Raw genomic sequence first — 26205 nt, 5'->3', positions numbered from 1 at the left:
CATATCAAACCAAATACCATAACTAGCAGGTAATTTAAGAACTGGAATGGTAGCTGAAGAAATAATTGGCACCATAGGCGGGGATTGAGGGGGGGTGGCCAAAAAAAAGTCATTGCATGCAATTTACTTTCCTATAAATATACTTAAAGGTCGCATTATAGAGGGGGTAGAGCAGTATAAATACTTGGGTACTGTGATAGACAGTAAACTCAAATTCGATGCAAATAAAGGGACTATCTGCAGAAAGGGTCAACGACGAATGTACTTCCTATGGAAGCTTAACTATTTTAATGTTGATAAGGTTATCTTGTCCTTGTTCTATAAATCTTTTATTGAATCTGTTCTTACATTTGCTTTCATTGCCTGGTATGAAGGTATCAGCCTGAAGGAGAAAAATAACATCAACCATATTGTTAAGGTGGCTTGTAAGATAATAGGCTGTCCACAGGTCTCCTTAACAGATATTTATGAGAGGCAGGTTATGAGGAAGGCAAATTACATACTGGATTAGAGTCCCTTGTTTTAAGTCTAACAGGACAAAGAACTCCTTCTTATCAAGTGCGATTAGGTTGCACTTAAGTGCGAAGCTGTCCATAGCATTTTTAAATTGTAGTCTGTGTTATTTATTGTATGCGTATGAGTTATTGTTATGTTATCTATATGCTTACCTGCTGTAAGACAAGTTTCCCCATTTTAGGGGGCAATTAAACTGAACTGAACTAAAGGGTAAGTTCAGAATTTTTGACATAAGGCTTAATCTTCGAGTTAGGAGGGGTTTAATTAGACAGTGGAGTTGATTTCAACAAATTCTGTCCAGTTTGTTAGTTATTTGTTAGCTTCAGGGCTCCATAGTGGCTAAGCAAGTGCGAGTCAACGGTGCCTGCTTAGCATACCAATACAAAAACAACATGCACACATGAGAATCACCGATAACCCATGCAATCAATAGTATTGGCTATGTTTTCAGCATAAAGTTACTAAAACTTACCATTGCATGTCAATAATTGCAGTATAAACAGCAACATTTGTAATCCAGCAGCTCTGCAGGGAACAGGCTGTCTAGGCAAGCAGCGTGGACTGATATCACTTTTTTTTTTCACCACAGATTTTTTTTTTTTTTTTTTTTTTTGTGGGAAAGAAAAGGACTCCCCAGCAGACTGAGCACAAGTGGCCCAAGCACTCCTTTCTATTGTGGTTCATTATGCATCTTAAAAAAATAGTCCCGCAGAATAAAAAGGAATTACGGCAGTTTGGTGTGACATTGTTTTGACCGCGTGGGTATTTTGAACAATGACCTGCATTCAGAATTTATTTGACTATGTTAGATCTGTTAATATCGTTTTTTATTGGCATGCTAAGTGAGCACTATAGACTCGCGTTTGCTTAGCCACTCCGGAGCCCTCTAACTAACAAATAACAGACAAACTGCACAGCATTTGTTGAAATCAACTCAAGTGACTTATTAAGTCAAAATCACTTGATCATTAAGCATAATGTCAAAAATTGTGAACTTCCTCTTTAAAATAAAGACCTAGGCGGTAAAATGTTGTACATAAACGTTGTAGACCGATAAAACAAACAACAAAAATGAATGAAACGAACAAGAATCCTAATGGGTCACAATTATTTTTGGAACAGATCATGTGACTACCTTAGAGACGGTCCTTTGCTTTGTGTAGCCAAAGCTACATCTGAGGAGGCAAGATGGATATTTAGAATTTCTTTAAGCCTAAGCTTCAACAACAACTGAGCTTGAACCAAGGATTGAACACGAATAGTGTCAAGATGTGTACTATATTGTAAGTTAATTTTATTGCTGATACTGCGTTTCAGGGTCATCAACATGTTTTTCCCTATCTTCCACAAAAGTCAAACTCTGCCTATGATTTGCGCAGAACATGAACTTTGAATATGATTTACGTCCAGGGTGCCACAATGCATGCTGGGAAGCATGAGGCTGTTCTTATTGGTCAGTTCCGCACACAAAGGTTGTAAAGGTAATTTGTCAAAGCAACCGTGATTTTAACTAGGAAGTCAAATTGGATTGGACGGCTATCGTCAATGGCGGTGAAAAATGATCACTTAGTGCCTGCCATTCCATTTGGAATTGATTTGATGTCAACGGTAGTGAGTGAGTTAAGGCCTTTTCACACTGCATCATTGTAAAGAGCGGTAGCTTGACGTAGATGCTGTCAGGAAGTGAAAAGCAGCAAACATATTTACTATAGTCCCAAGTACAGGTGCATTTATTGTTCATTGTTGCACAAGAAAACAGCGACTTTTCCGATTTCAAGGTGTAGGAGGCATTATAATAGCTGTTTCAGGAGAATTACTGTACTTGTTTCCGTTAGAAGGTGAATTGTTTTTGTTTTTGTCCGTGAACTACATTTCCACACAAACACACATCGAGGTACTGTTTAGCTTAACAAGGAGAGGTATGAGTAATTTTTCAAGTGGCCAGAGCTCGCAAAACTTTAAAAAGTGCATTTATCAAGGTTTCGTTGGCTGTGGTTTGCGTATATCAGTCTGCCGAAACAGCCTGTAAGCACAGTAAGTACGCCTGCCCCTCTGCTATTGGATGCGTTGTTGACAAGGCTCTATTTTCCGCCCTGCCTCTCGGCGCAAATTCATTAAAACTTGCCGTTCCGCCCTAAACCCTAGCCCACCACTCACTTTCGCCAAGAAGTCCTCTCCCACATACAGTATACAATGAATCTGTTGCCGCTGAACCCGTCACACTAGGCTGTCACTAGTATGAAACGGCCTTTAATATAATTTTGACAAAATCACTGTACATAATTACACTGTGTAGGCCTACTATTAAATAGCTCAAGTGATGTCAGTTGTGTGTGGGTGTGTGCGTGCGTTCGTAGGTGTGCGCCTGTGTGTCTGTTATTATGTGAGTTTCTAACTGCTGCTGCCTTTTTTACATGGGAAATGATGCTTACAGTAGCCTCAACATGGCTCCCCCTTTTTTTGATGTTGTTTACCCTCAATTTTACTGGCCAATATGTTGGATATACAGTGCCTTGCAAAAGTATTCGGCCCCCTTGAATCTTGCAACCTTTCGCCACATTTCAGGCTTCAAACATAAAGATATGAAATTTAATTTTTTTTGTCAAGAATCAACAACAAGTGGGACACAACCGTGAAGTGGAACAACATTTAGTGGATAATTTAAACTTTTTTAACAAATAAAAAACTGAAAAGTGGGGCGTGCAATATTATTCGGCCCCTTTACTTTCAGTGCAGCAAACTCACTCCAGAAGTTCAGTGAGGATCTCTGAATGATCCAATGTTGTCCTAAATGACCGATGATGATGAATAGAATCCACCTGTGTGTAATCAAGTCTCCGTATAAATGCACCTGCTCTGTGATAGTCTCAGGGTTCTGTTTAAAGTGCAGAGAGCATTATGAAAACCATGGAACACACCAGGCAGGTCCGAGATACTGTTGTGGAGAAGTTTAAAGCCGGATTTGGATACAAAAAGATTTCCCAAGCTTTAAACATCTCAAGGAGCACTGTGCAAGCCATCATATTGAAATGGAAGGAGCATCAGACCACTGCAAATCTACCAAGACCCGGCCGTCCTTCCAAACTTTCTTCTCAAACAAGGAGAAAACTGATCAGAGATGCAGCCAAGAGGCCCATGATCACTCCGGATGAACTGCAGAGATCTACAGCTGAGGTGGGAGAGTCTGTCCATAGGACAACAATCAGTCGTACACTGCACAAATCTGGCCTTTATGGAAGAGTGGCAAGGAGAAAGCCATTTCTGAAAGATATCCATAAAAAGTCTCGTTTAAAGTTTGCCACAAGCCACCTGGGAGACACACCAAACATGTGGAAGAAGGTGCTCTGGTCAGATGAAACCAAAATTGAACTTTTTGGCCACAATGCAAAACGATATGTTTGGCGTAAAAGCAACACAGCTCATCACCCTGAACACACCATCCCCACTGTCAAACATGGTGGTGGCAGCATCATGATTTAGGCCTGCTTTTCTTCAGCAGGGACAGGGAAGATGGTTAAAATTGACGGGAAGATGGATGCAGCCAAATACAGGAACATTCTGGAAGAAAACCTGTTGGTATCTGCACAAGACCTGAGACTGGGACGGAGATTTATCTTCCAACAGGACAATGATCCAAAACATAAAGCCAAATCTACAATGGAATGGTTCAAAAATAAACGTATCCAGGTGTTAGAATGGCCAAGTCAAAGTCCAGACCTGAATCCAATCGAGAATCTGTGGAAAGAGCTGCAGACTGCTGTTCACAAACACCCTCCATCCAACCTCACTGAGCTCGAGCTGTTTTGCAAGGAAGAATGGGCAAGAATGTCAGTCTCTCGATGTGCAAAACTGATAGAAACATACCCCAAGCGACTTGCAGCTGTAATTGGAGCAAAAGGTGGCGCTACAAAGTATTAACGCAAGGGGGCCGAATAATATTGCACGCCCCACTTTTCAGTTTTTTATTTGTTAAAAAAGTTTAAATTATCCAATAAATTTTGTTCCACTTCACGATTGTGTCCCACTTGTTGTTGATTCTTGACAAAAAATTAAAATTTTATATCTTTATGTTTGAAGCCTGAAATGCGGCGAAAGGTTGCAAGGTTCAAGGGGGCCGAATACTTTTGCAAGGCACTGTAACATGATCACAACATTCTCATGTTTGGGCATAAAATATTAATTTGTAAAATCAAAAATCAAATTTATTTATATAGCCCCTTACAAAACCCGAAAGGTCCCCAAAGTGCTTTACAACAAAGACAAACATGGCTCATAGTAAATAAAAAGCAGGAAAGTATTATACAATGACATTAAGAAAATATACATTTATATATATTATTAATTGTTTTTTATTTTTATTAATTAATTTATTAATTTGTAACATTTACCCTGGGACAGATATCCTTCCTTATAAATGGAAAGTTGACATTTTATTGTTATTAATTAATTTATTAATTTGTAACATTTACCCTGGGACAGATCTCCTTCCTTATAAATGGAAAGTTGACATTGGACACACACACATTTATAAACAAATATATAAATAAAAATCCTGATTTGGCAAGGTGGTCCACCGCCCATATATTATATTAACCCTTAAATGGGATTGGATGTCTGTTGCTGATAATAGGTGTTTTCAAAATAACTAACTACCACAACACATACTCTGCGACCTGTGGCCTATACTACGAACCGAGTTCAACCTCCCCAGAAGTAATCCAGTTTACCAGCGGGTAACCGGAGTTGACAAAACCTGGTTGTCTAGTTTGTGATCAATCGGTGCTACGACGCTGATTATGAGGTTGATTAGTCGAACCTGTGTCAACCCAGTCAGAGTTACTGCGCGTTCACATAAAAGGGGGCGGAGAGCAGAGTCAAACACTACTTGTGACGATGGCACGGGCACCTTACTTCACAGAGGAGGAATGCGCGATGATTAAAATCCACCCTCACCGCGAAATCCAACACCGATTCGGCGAGTTGAGCGCGACGGGTCTGTTGACAGCGAATTTACAGATCGTGTGATTTGTGAATGCGTCAATATGCCAGTTTACTTATGTCCATGAAAAGAAATAAAGCCTGCTGTCAGGACAATAAAAGACGATTTGGTACGTTAACAGTAAGAAATAATTTATCGCGCATCACCACATGAAGCAGGATGATTGTATGTTTAGTCTCCTTGACTGTATGAATACGTATGTTCTTTTTTTTAGTTTGGGCCTAAAAAATCCAGCTCGACCCGACCCGAGTCCGATCAATCAACTTGATTTGCAGGCCCAAGCCCAACCCCCCCTCCCAAAATTTTATGTTATATTTGTGAGGACTCAGGAGAAGAAGAAAATGCCGGGATGCCATGCATTGTTGCGTAAATTAAAGCCCGTCTTTTGTAACGAATTTTCGCTGACAAACAAGACTGTAAGATGCATATTCAATAAACATTTATATCTTTTATATTTGTGCGTCTGTCCTATCAGTGGATTTGACAATTTAATCTCTTCGAGTTGGCAGAAAAAAACGCAAGTTTTCTCAATGTTTAAATAGTCTATATATTTCTATGATTATTATAAATACATTTACACAACGAAATAACGCTGGAAAGTCCGTTAAATATATTTCTTGTATGAGAGCAAAGCTCCGCATTTGTTTACATTCAGCGATTTCAACAATCAATTTGAAGCGTTTCCATACCCCACTCCGAATCGCACGGCATACAGTGTTCTTACGCAGATATTCAGCATCACCGATGGACTCATGGAATACATATATTGTTCCTGGCAAAAGAGCGCACGGACAGGCACACAAGCTGAGCGGTTGTGAGGGCCTGACTCGGCGGGTTACATTAGTGACGTCCGCCTCGATCAGTTGGCACAGGTAAAGAATTTCCTCACTTGAAAATATGTCTTTCATGGAGAACATCTTCCGGGTACCCCAGCGAATTTTGGCGGTCCCGAAATACCCGTGCCCTCCGGAGAGAGCCCCTCACAATCCGTGCGCCAATGTCGTATGGGTCGTCCAAGTACGCTGTCATTGTCAGGAGGACACGTCCGCGGAGGGGTGCTGTTTAAATAGAGAGTGGTTAATTGGAATCCTGATGTTAAGCAAGATCTAACTCTGACACGACCAGGTTTGGCGTGTGGCGTGTGTTGCCATGGCAACACTTCTCGGTTCCAACATATCCACCTTTCGTAGTCTCGCATAGCCGCGAACTTACGTCGCACGTGATAAAGTTACTCTCGAAGTTACCCTGCTAAGCCAGAAAACCGGCTTCGTAGTATAGGCCACTGGGCTAGCAGTGAATGAGTTACGCTAAAGAAAACTTTTGAACCCAACTGCAGTGGGCACTATCCCTGAAATTTTTATTTATTTATTTTTTTTACCTTACAAGCGTGGCTTCTTTTTCCCTTTTTGAATCTGTTATGTTGGATACAACATGATCACAAAATTCTTTATTTTTTGTTATAAAACATTCATTTCTAACCTTGAACTAGGGGCAACATGGCACAGAGCTCCTTCCCTACAAATCGTAAGGTGACACAAATGTGAAAACCCAAGGTCCAACTCATACACTTCATCCACCACCATGGTTTTCTGCCAATGCTTGGTGATCATTAATTGGGATTTTTTTTTACAATAGTGAGACACTAAGCATATGAAGCCCCATTTGCAAGCGAATGAATAAAATCTGTCGATACATTCATGTAACACACTTGAACTTGAACAATGCACAGAACACCGACAATCAACAAAAGGTACACGCATTGGTTAAAATTACACAGCTTCTTTTGAGTTAGAAAGCAATGAGGTTGACCGGAATACAATGATGTTGATGCGCGAATTACTTTTTTTTTTTTTTTTTCATGTTTTTATAACATTGCTATAGGACAGAGGTCTCAAACATGCGCCACAGGGGCCAACGTTGGCCCTCGGGACCATATTTTGCGGCCCCCATTTGACGTCCAATTTTAGTACAATGGTACCTTTACATACGAAGTTAATTCGTCCCAGGACCTTGTTTGTAAGTAATATTGGTCATATTTCGAGCAGGATTTTCCCATAAGAATACATTAATATTTCCATTAATTCGTTCCACAGCCCGAAAACCTACACTAAATCCTTAATGAATACTGCTGGTACTATTGCAAATGGCAGTTACACATAGCAAAACAAATAAATTATAAATAAAAATTGAAATAATAATTTAATAGTAATAATTCCTGTAATAATGTAACAAATTAGGTTCTAAAGTGGCGGACGTTTTTTGCTGTACCTGAATGCACCGCACTGCTGACATGACGGAGGGAAAGCTTACTTTCACTTTCAATGTTTTCTCGAGACCACCGTCAGCTGCTAGGGACAGTAGGCGTTGCACAAGTTGATGGATTAAATGATTAGAAACCTGATGAAGCTGGCGATTTCTTTGGCGATGTCACCACAATAATAATTGTCACCTTAACTTGTAAAGACTGGCGAACGGTGGTTGGAGAACGGATGCGCACCCCGTGCTCTTATTGTTCTATAATTTACGTCATCATTGCAATGGTAAGCGTCACCTTTTTCTTGTTTTCACCACCTGTACCAACCTTTTTTGAAACCGGTGTTGATTTCTCTCACAAGAAAATCCGCCGTGTTTTTCTGCCGTGCTGTCATGTCATCATATTTCGAGCATGTCGTCGGATGTAGAAACAAATGGCGAGTCAAATTTTACGTTGAATGACGAAAAGATCGTATGTCGAAGCGATCGTATGTCGAAGTACCACTGTACCTATAACAATGTAACGATTCGGGTTCTAATGTGCCGGATGTGTTTTCTGTGGTGTACCTGAATGCACCACGTAGCTGACTTTCACTATGTTTAGCTGCAGCGGACTGTAGGCATGTTGTGTTGCACAAGTTCTGAAATAAATGATCAAAAACATGACAAGCTGGCAATTTTTTGGCGATGTCACCACAATAATAACTGTCACATTATCTTATAAAGACGAGCGAACGGAGGTTGGACAAGGACCGTATTGTAGAGCCAGTTAAAGGACGCGCGCCATGCTCATATTTTTCTATCATTTCCAGCTTTATTTCAATGGTAAGCCTCACCTTTTTCCTTTTTTCACCACCTGCACTAACATTCTTGGAACCCATGTTGATTTCTCTCACAAGAAAATCCGACGTGTGTTCATCTTGCGGGAAAACATAGAAACTACGGCGCTGTCATAAATCGTCATATATCGAGTATGTCTTCGGATGTAGAAACAAATGGAGTATCAAATTTTATGTCCGAAAAGATCGTGTGTCGATGCGAGAGTATGACACGGTACCACTATATTAGTCTTATTTTTCAATAGGCAAAAATAATCATAATAATAACAAATTTGAAATAAAATGAATTAATTAAAGGATCCGTTTTGGCAGGGAGGGTTTAGTTATTTAAATAGTAAGCCATGGATGATAAACAAAATAATCAGAATAAAATGTAATGATTAAAAAAATAATAAAATAAAAGATTTCATCTTTTGTGTTTGCTTTCAAGTAGATATTAAAGTGCGAATGACACCAAAAAGCATGTTTATTTGATATTTCACGTGATATTTTAGCTCCTGAATGAAATGGACAACTTGGATGTGTGTGGATGCGATCGTTTTATTTCTTCAATTTTTTTAATCCCGCGCCATGAAGTCTTGGGTTTAGGACGAATGCAACTGTGACGTCACCCGAGTCAGCATCTCACAGCATTGCTTTACAACATGCAGATGGACTGCGGATTCAGCTGATTTTGTGGATTAATCTGTTTATTTTTCGCATCACGCCAGCCAAATGTGCTGCAGAAAATTGTTGCGGCACCAGGGAGAGGTGTATGAGCCTTTTTGGGTTTCAAAAGGTTCCCATTGACTGCGTATATTGGCTACAACAAGCCTTACTACTGTGGGACTATTGGACTTACCAGGAAATTAATAAACATCGTATTTTGTATTATGTCAAATACTGGGATCATGGCACACGTTTTAATACGGAGGTGGCTTGCATTTTGTGGCTGATTGTCCACAGAGAATGCCACTCGGCCAACGACCGGCGGCTTGTCGCACACCCCCCTCTATACTCGGCTTTTTTCCCTCTTCGTGTGCCCGGTGTTCTTTCAAATTTTCAACCCCATCAGAAATTGCAAGTTTGTGTTAAAAATGGCTTTGAATACAGCAATTACAAAGTAAACACTACAAACTTCTTTTTTACAACTTTACAAACTTTTTTACAAACTTCTTCTTTAAATAAAGTACTATTTACTTACGCTTGATCATGGACGGACATGTAGAAAAGTTCTCTAAGTATTTAAATACACAAATTGCGAGTTTCTTAGACCTCTGACAATGGAGAAAATGTTTAAACACACACAAAAAAAATGTAACTCATGGGTGCAAGCATTTTGTGATGTCAGTTATACCCATCCACATACAAAATACACATGTAAGCAAGTGCACATAATAATGGGGATTAATGACATAACGAGCAAGCATGGAATAGTTGGGATACTCAAATTTGATTGGTGAAAATAGTACCAGGGTTGACATAATGTTGAGGTGAGTTTTAAAGGTTTGTAATGAAGGACTCTCCCTGATGGCAAGTGATAGACCATTCAAGATCAGTTCTGACCAGTTTTACATTTAGTTTTTTAAGTCCGACATGGGAGATGGGGCGAGTCCATGTAATACCTTTACACCAGACAAGTCATTAAAAAAAAAAAAAAAAAAAAAGTAATTCTCAAGGCTCAATAAATTGTACTTTTTAAAAATGTTACAAACATGTAATGACCTCTGTTTTCTGGCAAAGATTGTTAACATTTTTTATGGAGTGATTCTATGGTTTTGCATGTATTTTTACACCTGCCAGTTGCCAGCATGTAATGCAATATTTAATCTGTGATAAAATTCATTGAATGTAGAAACATTCCTCCAGCCTCAACTCTTATGAAAAGTTATGAGGTCGTATTTGTTTAAAATTGTCAGGTTGAATTTAACTGTATTACATATTCTTTTAAAGTGGCTCTTAAAAGACAGTGTGGAATCAAGTATCATATCAAGGCACTTGAACAATTTGTAGTTCCTGTCCTCCCAAAAATACACCTGAATGTTCGATGTCCAAAGGTAGCATTGTGAACATCATACAAACAGTTTTAGTTGTGTTTAGTAGTAGGTATGTTTTGTGAAACCAATAATTTATAGAAACCATCGCTAATGAGAGAACAGAGGCTGCGTCTTGAATATTTTTTGCACTAATGAAGACTGCATCGTCGGCGTACATTTGTAATTCCATATTTACGCATGAATTTGGCAAGTCATTAAAGGGTATGTCAACTCCTGGGGAAATGTTAATATTCCATCATTTATCCATAAACGCATGCCTTTTGTATTCATATCATGCCACTTCGTGTAATTACACACAAGAAAATGAGAGAAATTTGGATCGATTGTCAAGCTAAAACGACCGGCGCCCGAGATCTGGCAGATTGTGTGCGTGACGTCATTACAAGTGAAGCGAGTGCCACCGGCCACTAGGGGGGCAGCGCCTGTCTACATCAATATAATTCCTTCTAGTGAGGGGAGAATTAGGGGTGTTTTGAGCTGTTTATGCTGTTGCATTGTGTTCGTCCTGCTCTGCACATATTCCAGGTTCCCTCATGAAGAAACACCCCTCGTTGCCAATAAAAGAGAATTCAGAATTGACAGTGAGGGGTGTTTCTTCAACAAGAAAAAGGCTCAGTGCTTTAATACTGAATGGCGGAGATGATGGCAGACAATTTCGTTTCTAGTTCCAGCGACAAATCCGACGTAGAAGGACGTAACAAATGTTCATCTAGTGGCGACGAGGAGAGTTGCGAAGCTTTAATTGGTGTTTTAGGATACCAATTTGAGCCCAAACGAACGCCAATGCAGCGTAATGAAACGGTCATTGAGGGGAGCAATAAATATTAAAATATTGTAACGTTGATAATATTCAACCGTTGAATCAGATTGCAATTCTTTATTTGTGGGAACTTATTGAACAACACAACTGCTGTCTGCCGCAGCCAACGCACATATCACCCGCCAGAACAAACGTAAACACAGGAAGGCACGTCCCTCGCTCTCCCGCACCTCCCTCACCCCTTTACGTCATGCGGTGCATTCAGAAACATATGCAAACACCCGCCGCCACATTATAACCCGATTCGTTACAATATGTAAAATGTAAAATATTATATATTATTGCTTTTATTTATAATTTATACATGCGTCCAGTCCTGTATCCAATGAGTGATATTTTTTTTATTATAGAAGAGTACTCACTCTGGCCATTTCCAGCTTAGCAACTACCCTCCTTTGCTTTGCCTGGAATGGTGAGGTGGTCTCATCAGTGGCAGTCTTCGTCCTCTTTCTTCGTGTCTTGGGACACTTAGGTGGCTGTGCGTGTATGGCGGGCACCGCATCTGCTTTGAGCAGCAATCTTTTAGCAAAACCCGATTTCACTTGTCCATAGTTCGAGAAGCTTTCAGGTGGAAAATGCGCACCACACAAAACCGTGCCGGAGGCTGGGTCTGGAAAATTAGCCCTCTTTGCACGGACGAACTTTACCCATTGTCTGCGTAGTCCAGCTTTTTTTTTCGCGTTCGGGAACTCATGGATACTATATTCCGATAAATAGCTATTTGTACACCACATAGCACAGCAGTTTTGAACCGTTTTAGTGATGTTTTGGTCAAACAAACCCGTCGATAAAAAACAATGGCACCTGGCTCCGCCTCGACTTTCATTCACTTGTAGTGACGTCGCCGCCCCATTCGGCTGTTTCCGGAACACTTTCGGAAATGTTTGTCATTTTCGATCTGTTTTCGATAATTGCTCATTAATGTGATTGATTTTTTGTTAACTTTATCAATATTTGTTATCTTGGCACACAACGGTTCTATTGATGTCTCACACCCCCTTTGCGTTTTCATACCCTTTAATATACATAGAAAATAACAGTGGGCCAAGTATTGACCCTTGAGGCAGGCCAACAGGGACATCTAGAAAGGGGGGTAAATGACCATTGGTAGTGACCACTGTCACTGAAAGGGTTAAATAGGACGAGATCATTAGCGGATTTTAAGTGGGGGCCAGGCCCCCCCGTGGCCGAAAAGTGTCATTGCATGTAATTGACTTTCCTATATACTGTATATACATATCTATATAAGTTGTTAAGCAATAAAACTGGACCAAAAATGAATTAAATGAACAAAAAAAATATTTTTATCGTGGGTCGAAATTATTTTTCAAGCACCTTAAACGGTTGTTTGCTTTGCATGTAATTTAAAAAATATAGATTATATATTAGAGAAAACATATTTTTTTAAATGATTTATTTCTTTGATCGAAAAAATATTGATTGAATGTTTAACACACAAATATCCTAATCATAATATGGCCCAAACAAAAAAAGGATTGCTTTTTCAATGAAAAATTAAATGTTCAAATGCAAAATTTTTCAATCAGAATTTTTTTTTTCGCATTCAAAAACTTATTTCTCTGATTAAAAAATTTCTTTTTTTGATTGAAGTGATTTTTCTTTTTGAAAATCTATATATTTTTTAAGCAATTTATTTTTTGATTGAATAATAAAGAGAATAAAAGCCAAAATGTGTCCCAAACACAAATCATTACTCGAATCAAAGAGTTGCTTCAATCAAAAATAATAATTATTATAAAAATTAATCAAAGAAAAATAGCTTTCACATGCATTTTTCTTTAGTTTCTTGAGTTTCAAATTTATTTTTGCATTCAACCACAATTTTTTGATGGAAGCGACTTTTTCTAGTTGAAAATATTTTGATCAAAATAACTTTTTTTTTTTTTTTTTTAAATTGAAAAAACTTTTTTGATTGAATAATAAAGACCCAAATCTACCTCCATATGGCTCCGCCTAGGGGACACAATTTTTGACTGTGGTAGCTACATTGGCAAGACACCGGCGGGCGTACCAAATTCAATGGATGACAATCTTGGCAAAAAGTATTGCCTAAGCAGCCTGATTTAGAATTCCCCTCAAGAATGATGGGGGGGGGGGGGCGCTCATTGTCGACCTATTATTTTAAATGTTCTTGTAAATCAATTTTATTGCTGACACTGCGTTTTGGGGTCATCAACATATTGTGCCCCCCGGCCCCAAAAGTCAAACTCCGCCTATGGACGAGATCCTTTTTTGTTTTTTGTCCTCACAGTGGCTGTCAATATGTATGTGGGGAGATGCTCTGTTGTTTGTGGGAGAAGGGAGGGCTTCGAGCTTGCGGAATAAATCCTCGGGATTCGTGCAGAATTACGCAGGCAGCGAGCTCCAATCCAACCATTAGAGCAGCGGCTCGGGCGTGCGCCTGCAGGAGCCGAGCCATGAGCGAAGACAACAACACCGACTTTTGGGCCGACAACTCCACTTTTGTCACCCTGGAGGACATCGACGTGGTGGCGGATGGTAGTCCGCTCCTCCGCGTCCTGATCTGCTCGGTTTACTCCCTGGTGTGCGCCGTGGGTCTGGTGGGCAACCTTCTGGTTTTCTTCTTGCTGGGACCCAAACAGGAGCGCAAGACGTCCCGGATGAACTTTTTTGTGCTGAACTTGGCACTGACCGACCTGCAGTTCGTGCTGACGCTGCCCTTCTGGGCTGCGGACACGGCTCTGGATTTCAGCTGGCCCTTCGGGGACGCCATGTGCAAAGCGGTGCTTTCCGTCACCGTGATGAACATGTACGCCAGCGTCTTCTTCCTCACGGCCATGAGCGTCACCAGATACTTGTCACTTGCGTCGGCTCTCAAGCGCAGCGAGTCCCACCGCGGGTCCCGCTCGGACAAATGGACCTGCGCCCTGATTTGGATCCTTGCCAGCGCGGCCACGTTACCCACGTCCATCTTTTCCACCGTTAGCCACGTGACCGGAGAAACCCTGTGTTTGCTCAAGTTCCCCGGCGGTCAAGCCTGGCTGGCGGTCTACCACATCCACAAGATCCTGGTGGGCTTCGTGGTACCCATTTCTGTGGTGTCCGTCAGCTACGTCAAGCTTTTGCGCTTGATCCGCAACAGAAGCATGACGACCAGCAATCCTAAAAGGACGTCACGAGTCACCAAGTCTGTCACCATCGTCGTGCTGTCCTTCTTCCTCTGCTGGATGCCCAACCACGCAGTCACCCTGTGGAGCGTTCTGGTCAAGCTCAACGCCGCCAAATGGGACAGAACGTACTATGTGGCGCACACCTACGTGTTCCCGCTCACCGTGTGCTTGGCCCATGCCAACAGCTGCCTCAACCCCGTCATCTACTGCCTCATGAGACCCGACTGCAGGAGCAAGCTGAAGCTTCTCGTCCATTGGGGAAGCGCCTCACAAGTTTAGCTTGATGTTTTGATTTCGTTTTGCACTTGTTTTGCTTTTCGCTGCAATCCAGTGCGCGCAGCGGTGCGTAATTGCGCACACATTGGCAGCGTTAATCCTGTATTTAAATCACTGGCTGCAATTGACGGGGCTAGACGTGCAATCCATTTTGACCGGGCGATCATTTGCTGCCGAACCAATCCTCAAAAGTAAACTGATTGGACCTTGAGCGCCGTTAATAGCACTTAAACATAAGCATTCAAAGCCAGTCCTCCCGGTTTAAATGAATTGGATGCTATCGTTGTATACAGTAAATCCAGGATTCTACTATAAATTACCTTCACGTGAAAGATGGTTGCGTATTAAAGAGTGCAAATTGCCCATTTATTTTTCAGAAATCAGTGGTCACTATAGGACAACAATTCAAAAGTTGACACTGAAGACCTTCAACATTTCATATGACAAGTGACTATTTTTGGTCATTAAAAAAAACTTAAATATTAGCAAATGTACTGATATTTTTAAATAATTAATATACAAAAGAATTAAAAAAAAAATTTTTTTTATATATAATTACAAATATATGTATAAATTGATACAACATTAATAAAAGCTAAATTATTGTTTTCTCTGGTTACGGCCATCAGTAACATTTTAAAGGACACTTTTTTTTTCTTCATACGACAGGATTTTAAAAAAGTCTTAAATAGCATTATTATGTTAATTAGAATCATATTTTGAGATGATTCGACTATATACAACAATTTGTCAAAGCGCAGATGACGAGAAATTAGTCTTTTAATCTGCCGTTTAGCCACGTCTACCATTGTAGTGCTCTAGCGTCCCCAACAGGAGGATGACGTCGGCAGGGTCATGGTTTCATCTGATTTAGAATTCAGCCCATTGAGGGGGAATTATTCAGAACGAGAAAAATGCGACGAAGAGCGCAGCAAAATGTCATTGTTTCATTCTCTCCACTCCAATATTTTTACAGGATATTTTTTTTATCCAAGTATTGTTCCCCAATTGCTAAATAAAGGGATATTAAATATTAAAAATGCATTTATTCAGTACGACATGGCACAATTACTCCATAATGGTCAAAACTGTAGACTTCACCTTTACTGTCGCACCTCCCCAACGATATTTTATGCCACCGTAGTTAGTCCGGCTTTTGTCATTTCCCTGCTCCAGCTTCGGAGAATGTAAACAAACCAAGAGGCGTGACAGCTAGCCGACATGCTAACCCGGGCCGAGTGACGTCTCAAAGTTATTTTCGCTCTTCGAAGCAAAAAATCACACAAAACTAGCCCGGATCATTTCACACGGTGGCAGGGTTGTCAATCGTCTTCGCCGATAAGCAACCAGCCCGGCCTCGAGCAAGTTGGAGCTCGTCGTTTCACTGCTGCGGAAGGAGGGCTTGTTTGCGGGGCAGCAGCTGGACAATGACCGCCTGACAAACCGGCCGAAGATGGAGGAGCACGTAGCTGCCACACGGTCAACACGAATATGGCGTAAAATAATGCTTTACTACACGGCGAAGACATAAACAGTGAGAGAGTCATACGAGAACGCCGTGCAGTTGTTGTGCAGCTAACATGGCAGGATGTTTCTGAGGAGAACTTTTCTACATGTCCGTCCATGATCAAACGTAAGTAAATAGTCCTTTATTTCGAGAAAGTTTGTAGTGTTTACTTCGTAATCGCTGGATTCGCGGCCATTTTTAACAAAAAGTTGCAATTTCTGATGGGGTTGAAAATTTGACAGAACACTGGCCACACGAAGAGGGCAATAAGCCAAGTATGGTGGGGGGGGGGGGGGGTGACAAGCCGCTGGTTCTCGGCCGAGTGGAATTCTCGGTGGATAATCAGCCACAAATTGCAAGCTACCTCCGTATTAAAACGTGTGCCATGATCCCAGTATTTGACATAATACAAAATACGATGTTTACTCATTTCCTGTAAGTCCAATGCTTCCTCAGTAGTAGGGCTTTTTTTTGGCCATTATCCGCACTGAATGGGAACCTTTTGAAACCTAAAAAGACTCACACACCTCTCCCTGGTGCAGCAACAATTTCTGCAGCACATTTGGCTGGCATGATGCAAAAAATTAACGAATTAATCCGCAAAATCAGCTGAATCCGCAGTCCATCTGCATGCTATAAAGCAATGCTGTATTTTGTTAGATGCTGACCTGGGTGACGTCACCTTCGTATTCCTCCTCAAAACAGGAAGTTATTCATTTTCGTGGCACGGGATTAAAAAATTGAAGAAATAAAACAATTGCTTCCACACACATCCAAGCGGTCCATTTCATTGAGGAGTATAAAATACAGCGTGAAATATGAAATAAACGTGCTTTTTGGTGTTAAAGGCACTTTAAATAATTGCATGCTGTTGACGTCGATAGTCGTTCAAATCATTTAAACTGTGAGGACTAGCCGTGAATGTTCATATTCGTCTAGTGCTGTCAGTGGCTGCCAATGAGTGAAATGGTTGCTCTGTATTGGTAAAATTATAAAGTCATAATTCATTTCTGAAACGGTTCTAGACACACAAAAACCGACACAGCTTCCGAGTGCAGCGATTGTGTGACGAACTTGACATCAGTACAAATACAAATACAGCACAAAAACTCTGATGCACTCAAAACAAAACGGGTAAAAAAAAGTAAAGAACATAGGTACATACATTATAGTTTCTGTCCAATCTGTCGCGGTCTCTCTCCTTTCCCTATCTGAGACTCTGATGAAGCCTACTTAATTTCCTGTGCCCCTTAATTAAAAATGGGAAAAAATACACAATTTAATTTTTCTGATATAGTTGAGAAAAACCTAAATAAAAGCCAGTATTTCCAGGAAGTGTTCTAAAATTATGCAAAGAATCCCTACTCACCAATAACATATATGGTCAACGTGTCATTTAAACAAAAAGTAGTCCCATCATCTTGGAAAATGGCTGCCGTCACCCCAATCTTCAAATCGGGTAACAGTTTAAAACAGCCATCTACGGCCAATCAGTATCCTGTGATTTCTAAAGTGGCTGAGAGATGAGTAACAAAAATTATGAATGAACATTTAAATAAAGCCCACTCTTTTTTTTTGCATCCAATGCAATTTGGTTTCCATGAAAATTATTCCACAGAGTTTGCAAACTGTTTGTTGATACAAAAGACACAATGCAAAAATTGCGTTGGTGCAGTATTTCTAAATCTGAGAAAAGCATTTAACATCGTAAATCATGAATTCTTCTGTCTAAATTAACCCATTTTAATTTTTCCTTGGAAGCAATTCAGTGGGTAAAATCATAGTTAGAATTCAGAAAACTGTGTCGTCATTGACGGTGTCAAATCAACGTTTCTAGATGTCCCTGTTGGCCTTGGCCCACTGTTATTTTCTATGTATATTAATGACTTGCCAAATTCATGTGTAAATATTGAATTTCAAGTGCACGCCAATGATGCAGTCTTCACTAGTGCAAAAAATATTCAAGACGCAGCTTCTGCTCTCTCATTAGCAATGGTTTCGATAAATTAATGGTTTTACAAAACTTACCTACTACTAAACAAACCTAAAACTGTTTGTATGATGTTCACAATGCGACCTTTGAACACCGAACATTCAGGTGTATTTTTGGGAGGACAGGAATTACAAACTGTCTCTGAATTCAAGTACCTTGAAATGACAATTGATTCCACATTAAAAGAATATGTAATACAGTTAAATTCAACCTGAACAATTTTAAACAAATACGACCTCATAACATTTCATAAGAGTGGAGGCTGCAAGAATGTTTCTGCATTAAATGAATTTGATCACACATTGAATATTGCATTACATGTTGGCAACTGGCAGGTGTAAAAATACATGCAAAACCATAGAATCACTCCATAAAAAATGTTAAAGATCTTGCCAGAAAACCAATGTCATTACATGTTTGTAATATTTTTAAAAAGTACAATTTATTGAACCTTGAGAATAACTTTTTTTTTTCTTTTCTTGAATTACTTTTCTGATGTAAATGTATTACATGGACTCACCCCACCTCCCATGTCGGTCTTAAAAAAAAAAAAAAAAAAAAAAAAAAAAAAATTTTAAAGCGGGGGGGGCTCACTGCGTTCTCAGGACCATCTACTGTATATGGGACTGTGAAGTCCCACTCAGAAAAACAGCCTAACGGTCTACCACTTGCCATCAGGGAGAGTCCTTCATTACAAACCTTTAAAACTCACCTCAACATTATGTCGATCCTAGTACTATTTTCACCAATCAAATTTGAGTATGACAAATATTCCATGCTTGCTCGTTATGTCATTAATCCCCATTATTATGTGCACTTGCTTACAAGTGTATTTTGTATGTACATGGGTATAACTGACATCACAAAATGCTAGCACCCATGAGTTACAACATTCTTTTGTGTGTTTAAACATTTTCTCCATTATCAGAGGTCTAAGAAACTCTCAATTTTGTGTATTTAAATACTTAGAGCAACTGTCTTTTATATAAATGTAGTTTACTGTATACTAGGTGTTGTCAAAAGCAGGAAATGAAAGGCAAACATTCTCTTATTTAAAAAATCTTGGTTAAAAAATGCTTTTGTAAAAATTTTAGATTAAAAAAGGGGGGATATAAATAACCTCATATTTATTTTAATCTATTGAAAATATGGCTTGAAAAAAAAAGATAAATGGCATCATTAGTTTTAAAATCAAATGGCATATTAGTTTAAAATGTATTTATTTTTTTGCATTTTAATTGTTTTGAATTCTACATTGAAAAAATATACATATGTATATGTATGTAATATAAATTGAGTCCTGGCATCCACATGCAGTATGTGGGGATCACATTTTAGGTCATGTAGGCCACACTTGTACTACACCAAATATTAATATTGTGGCCAAATAACCCAAGATGAGCTGTCCACATATTGTATTTGGATGCCAGGTCTTTATAAGTTTATGATTTTTTAAATTACCCATAATAAACCAATGCCCCATCAAGGGTTAATTAGCTATGTCCCATCGCTTGTTTGAGTTAATTTTGTTGACTTGTTAAAAGCAAATACTTGACTTCTAAGAAAGCTTCAGATTTGCCAACCTTCAAGAGAAGTGAAAAACGGATAAGGCACATTAAATAAAGCACTAAGAAGAGTGCGATTTTTCCACACACACTTGTGAATGTTTTCGATTTGTTGCTTGCGCAGTGCAGTAAGTGCTTAAATGGGACCGATCAAGTCTTTATGTAGAAAAATAATAACCTGGCAAAATGAACATGAACCAGGAAAAAATAATTGTTCTTTCGTAATGCTATGTATCTTTCGTGTTTTTGCTGGACATGGTGCAGTTGTGGCCGATTGACATTTTCCACCAAATGACTCAAATCCTACAGAGATTACGCCTAACCCTTGAGATCCATTTTCTTTTTGCCCCTCATTGCAGAGCTTGCAGGGGCTCTGTGAACTTTGTGCTTTATTTTCAAATGGACATAAGCATTGGCGTGGATGTGTGAATATATAATTGTGTATTTTGAATAAAATGGTTAATTTCACAAATACATACAGTATGTCTGTCTTATTTAAATTCAATCAGTTATTTCATTTTAATGAGGCGTTATTACAAAAGCAATGTTGATCATTGGGCTACATGCGTGCCAGCCTTCTTCCTGTCAGAGGTTGTATCTTCTCCGATATATGAGGGTTTCCTGTGACTTCTTTTGTTTTCTCACGCATCACAAAAGCACTTTAGGTTCATTGAGAATGTTAATTGATTTATTTATTTAACAGGTAACCAGTCCTGGGTATACTGTTGTCCATAATGAAAAATTAACACGTTTGCTTAATATGCTGCACAACCACTGCTGCGTTTCTTGCTACATTATGCTAATGTATTCCATAAAATGCTTTACTACAGTGTAAAAACCTTTACGCATTATTGTGTGTCCACTCGATTCACATGCACACACTGGTACTCATTTTGACATTTTTGCCTGTCAACTCAACCATGATGACTGCAGTGAACAATAATTATTGAGAGCATTTGATCTATAGTAATTCATTTGTTTTACGGGTGATCATAATGTTATGTTTGTGTGTTTTTTTTGGCTAACTCTGTTTTTAAGTGGAATGGTCCATTATGTGACTCGTATGTTATACAGTTTACAGCTCCTTGCATGAAATAGGGTTTAGGATCATTTTGAACACATAGTGGATGACTCATACAGATGGATGTGTTTATCTTATGAATATTTATAGATAGATTACCTCCTGTTGATCAGTGAAAATATGCAAGCGGTTAATAATTGGCAGTTGTTGAATATAGAATGCCATTAAAAAAAAAAAAAATCTTAGCTCCTTTCTCAAATGCCAAATCTTTTGCATAGTTAAACATTGTACTTTTTCCAGATACTGTATGCTGCAATTTAGTTGTAACCAAATAAAATTATGTTGCGGACATCTAAAACTGGAATTGTGCCTCTTCAAAATATCTTTGTAGTTACAGTCCTAAACTGCAATTAAAGGTGGCTTTAATTCAGTTCCAGTTATATGTAATTAAGTATTGACTAAGGAAAACTGTATTAAAGATGTGAAAGTCTTTATTCTGTTGTTTCGACGACTGTATTCCCGACCACGATACAGGTCTTAAATACCAACTATTTAAAAAGTACAGTGATTATGACTAGTCAAAAAGAATTTGATATCTTTATTCAAAAAGCAATATCATTTTTGATTCAGCAATATGTCTGTCTGACGATTTCAACCCCAGGTTTTATCACTTGGAGGGAATATTTCTTCAACTCTGTTGCCAGGCGCTTGCACATGTGTGGGGGCTATTTGACCTGATTTTGCAGGAAATAGGCATTACTGTATTAATTTATGTAAAATTCACATTTTGTTGATCTGTTCTGTCAAAAAAGTCATGTTGTGCGCATCGGTGTTTCATGGTTCATTATTCTTTCACCAATAAAATATGTACTGATGTTTCAAATTTAAAAAGAAAAACATTTTTTTCCTGTATCAAGTGCTTCTCAGTGAAGTTTGCTACCGACTGCAATTACTTGAAATGCAGCTGATATGCTGGTTAGCTGTGCTTGCAGATGCAATAGCGTACCGCAAGCGACACGTCACTTTTGCTCATTGATATTCATGACGTTAGCAATTGTTGCTAGGCTGGTCAAACTCCCGTTTGTCCATAATAGTAAATGCATGAAAATAGTGTATGAACGAGATGTTTACTGAGCTAAACATACCATTTCTGTCGGAAAATGATGTCTCTGGTGCCAAATTCACTGGTATAGATGTGGGAGAACATACAAATGTTCAGTTAAAGAGATGGCTTGAGTGTCGAGGGCTGAAAAAGATAGGAAAAAGAGCCGACCTGATCTATCAACACCTTTTTCTTCTGTGTATTGCCTTATGCCACTGACAATGAAATTCTCCTGTTTTAACAATCCATCCTTTACCACCATATGCCCTGTCTTTCTTATACATTATATCATCTGGTTGTCTTACGTCTCTGACCGTTCTTGGGGTAATTTACATTGCTATTTTTGTGTAGCGATCGCAAATGCTACTCAGGGACAGCCGATGAACACTTTTAATTTTTTCATTTACAAATCTTAGTTCTATAATTTATTCACACTTCCCCCTTATTAAAGTTTTTTTTTTTCTTTTTTTCATAACAGAAAAGGTAACAACAGTGGCAGTAAGATACCATTTTAATTTTTTTCAGGTCATTTATTGTCAGACAGAAGAAGCACGGCATAACGCCACTCTAAAAAATTTGTAAAAATATCAAAATGGCTTACCTCTTTGTCCTCTGTAGGACCACGGCCCCCAACAAAATGTTTATTGCGTATGATATGTGAATGGCTTCCTTGCTGGCGTTAAACTGGTCTTTTGGACGTCCGCACAAGCTGATCCATTCTTCACATTAAGAAAACATCCTTCACATGTTGTAATGTCTAGAGTAGTTTCTACAACTTCCATAGCAGCAGTGTTTTACTCGGCATGCTCTTTTTGAAAGATTATCGGAGAAAACAAGCTCAAATAACATGGATTGTATGCGAGGACGTGTCTAAGATGACCCATTTTCACGTTATGATGGCAACGTCACGGTCTAAAAATTAGCATTCAGGCTGTATGCTATTACTAAACACATACGGTATTCTGTTTTCCTAATATACACAAAATAATCCTATTATGGTGCACTGAACCCTAGTGGCAAATTGCCATTGAGAATATTTTTGGTCATTGCACTGAATGCACTAAATTTTCATTTCTTTACCTTTCTCTGTCTTATATCCCTTGTAGTATAGTAGTTAGTGTCAAAAGTTCCCAAATATGACACTTTTGGAGAACAAGCACTAATATGCTATACAGGGTGAAGGCTGTGACGACGACCACACATGCCCAGTACTGGCTCCTAACTCCTCCTATAGTCAAATATACTGTAATTAATTAACCAGGCCGTGGAAAAAAAGACTCTGGGGATTGTTAGGGTTAAATTATTGTTCCATGAAGTACAGAGTTTTTTAATTAATTAATTTATTTATTTATTTATGATAGTGTACACACCCAAAAACATGAGCAGTGACTTGACTGAACTTCAGCCAGTAAAAAAAGTAATGACTGTCATGTATGTCAATCAAAGACCAGATGTCTGCGTGATTCTTCGGCTAAAGGGGCTCTGATATGGGTTTCTCCAGTTATGCTTGACTTGTTTACCTGTATGTCAGTCAAAAAATAAATGCAAAAGCAAGGAACGTGCAGGGATATTTTAGTTATAACGGCCTTTTTTCCCGCTTTCTAAAAGAGAACATTATCGTGCTGCCGTCATCTCGTATGCACCCCACTCTCAAAGTTGAGCATTTATTTACGTCGTATTCATATTGCACATGTTTGTTTATGATGCAAGTTGTTTATTTAGCAGCTTTGGATAATATTGAGAATCTAACTGAATGTAAAAGATTGCTTATTCATTGCCACAAAAGCTTCGGGAGAAAAATCTCACACAGCACATGACATAATGTTACTAAGTAGCTAAGGTTATAGCTAGATAGATATTCGACCTGTGAGGTTTCTCGTTTTTAAGTTGCGAGTGGTAGCATTTCACCTCGGTTATAATAATGTTTAATCCCATGGACATACCGCTCCATTGCACCGTCTGTCGGCTTCTAGACAAATTTCATATAAAAAAAAAACGAAGAAAAACATTTCATTTGAGACAAAAGCAGGTCGATTGCCAGCTTTAGTAGTGCAAATTCAGAAATTTGAACTCCTGCCATCGTCCATAAATCGTTCATTCACTCAATCAATGTCACTGAGAGAATTTGACATGCGATAGGTCCATTGCAGTCGAAGCACCTGAGCCTTTACAGCTGACACCACTTTGACCAATGCCGGTGCCATGAGAAGAAAACGAAGGTCAGCATTTGAGAAACAGACTGGTAACATCTACTTAAAGTCCCACTGTCATCATTTATGCACACGAGTTAAACTATTAAACCTTGTGGAAGTGTATTCAAAAAGCCGTTTTAAAAACACAGAGCCATAAGATTTGAAATTGCGTATTAATCCTTTCAGAGAAAGTTGTCTCAACATTGGACAGGTATTCAAAAGTTGACACATAAGATCTTCGACTTTATAGAGCAATCGACTAGTTGCGGTCATTTAGAAAAATGGTTTATTAAAAAAAAAAATTTTACTCTTAAGACTTTTAACCTCTATGCTGTATAGGGCAAGTGACTATAATTAGATTATGTAGATATGTTTTATAAATTATTAATCATTGTATCATTGACGGCAATAGACGTCCAGTTCAATGAAACTGGGAAGGCTGACTGTGAACGTTTATCAAGGCCAAATGGATTGGACTAACCCTATTAATAGTTAGTGTAGGTGTTCAATGTATTTCTTGTTGTTGTTTGTGTTTCTTTTCTTTCTTTTCTTGTGTTTCTTTTTTTCTGTCCCCCATAACCCCTTCCTGTTCGCTGCTTTGTCATAATAAACTAGATATGTTGAATGATCACAGTGGGAGTAAGTCATACTCTCAAAGTGAAACATTAAAACTGTTCAGACCAGCCGGACACTTATGCCCCTTTCCCACTGAAACTAGTGGGTCAACGTGCATTTTTTGCAAGCCGATGCAACCCACTAGCAATTGGCATTTGACACCTTTCCCATCGACAAAAAAAAAGCGGTGTCTTTTTTTTTTTTCACCCGTCTAACCCCCCACCCCTCCTCCGCCGCGTAAGGTTACGTAACGTCACCACGCTAAGATGCGTGTCGACAAGTGCAACCGAATTCATTAATTTCAAGGAAGTAAACAATGCAGAGCAACATGGAATCCTCCTTTCCGTTTGTGTTCTCTGTTTTCATGCTTTTTATTGCCCTAAAAATGGTCGAAATGCAGCAAAGGATCAACACTCAGCTTGTGCTGAGGCAACGTAGGCGACGTGAATTTTGGTTTGAAATTGAAAGGAGTTATGACGCATCACGTAAGGGCCTACGTCACCACGGGGTTTTGCTTTCACACTGCATGACGATCAGAGCCGAGGTGATTTTAACGTGGGTCGCTTGGTGGGTTGATTGACACGGGTCAAGGCGGGTCGCTGCACCTTTCCCACTGCCGCCAAAAGCAGATTGTCAGTGGGTTGACATGGGTTTTTTGGTCAGGGGGAAAGGGGTATTAGACTTCCATTCTCTGTGTCAAACAGCTGAACAGGACATTTAAAAAAATATATATATATAAATATATATATATATATCCAAATGGATTGGATGTGTGGCAGCATCAAAGGCATGAGTTGAATGAGTGCCCTGTAAGGATTTTTAAAAAGTGTCATTGTCGACCACTTTTGTCGAAGCGTTTTTTTGTGATCAAATTCATAATCCTATGCAAAAATTGGGACCACTGCAGAAATTGCGAATAGACGTCAAGTGCCGTTCCTCTCCAGAGACCTTTTGTTGGAGCAATTTTCAAAAATCACAGCACCTATGGCATTGTTTCAAATAAATACAAAATGAGTAAAATCCTTAGAAAAAATTATATATATATTTTTTTAAACAATAATTTGGGGGGCTAGGATATTATAACACCATGCCCAACCATACCTGGACATTGCTTGATTTTAGCCAATTTCATCTTGCAGTAGAAAAATGACCCAAAGCACACCTTCAAATTGTGCAAGAACTATTTCGGGAGCAGGCAGCTGGTAGTTTCTCTGTAATGAAGCAGCCAGCACACTCACAGGGTCTCAACCCCATTGAACTGTCTCTGAATTAACAAGTGCAACAAGCTATTATTCTTTTCCTTTGCAGCGGTACAAAAT

General features: G+C 39.1%; 1 protein-coding gene across 1 annotated transcript; it reads left to right on the top strand.

Annotated features, from left to right (window-relative positions):
- The first annotated feature begins 13758 nt into the window (after positions 1 to 13758).
- Positions 13759 to 15370, top strand: LOC130921841 (relaxin-3 receptor 1-like). Its single transcript, XM_057846150.1, has one exon. It carries the CDS (start codon positions 13761 to 13763, stop codon positions 14892 to 14894), a length of 1134 nt encoding a protein of 377 aa, XP_057702133.1. The 5' UTR covers positions 13759 to 13760; the 3' UTR covers positions 14895 to 15370.
- The last annotated feature ends 10835 nt before the right edge of the window (positions 15371 to 26205 follow it).

The sequence above is a fragment of the Corythoichthys intestinalis genome, chromosome 1 (assembly GCF_030265065.1).
Source record: "Corythoichthys intestinalis isolate RoL2023-P3 chromosome 1, ASM3026506v1, whole genome shotgun sequence".
NCBI lineage: Eukaryota > Metazoa > Chordata > Actinopteri > Syngnathiformes > Syngnathidae > Corythoichthys > Corythoichthys intestinalis.
This window is presented reverse-complemented; position numbering and strand designations above follow the sequence as displayed.

Excerpts from the sequence above, each read along its gene's own strand:
- LOC130921841 (XM_057846150.1), top strand. The coding sequence starts at position 13,761 with ATGCTCTGTTGTTTGTGGGAGAAGGGAGGGCTTCGAGCTTGCGGAATA.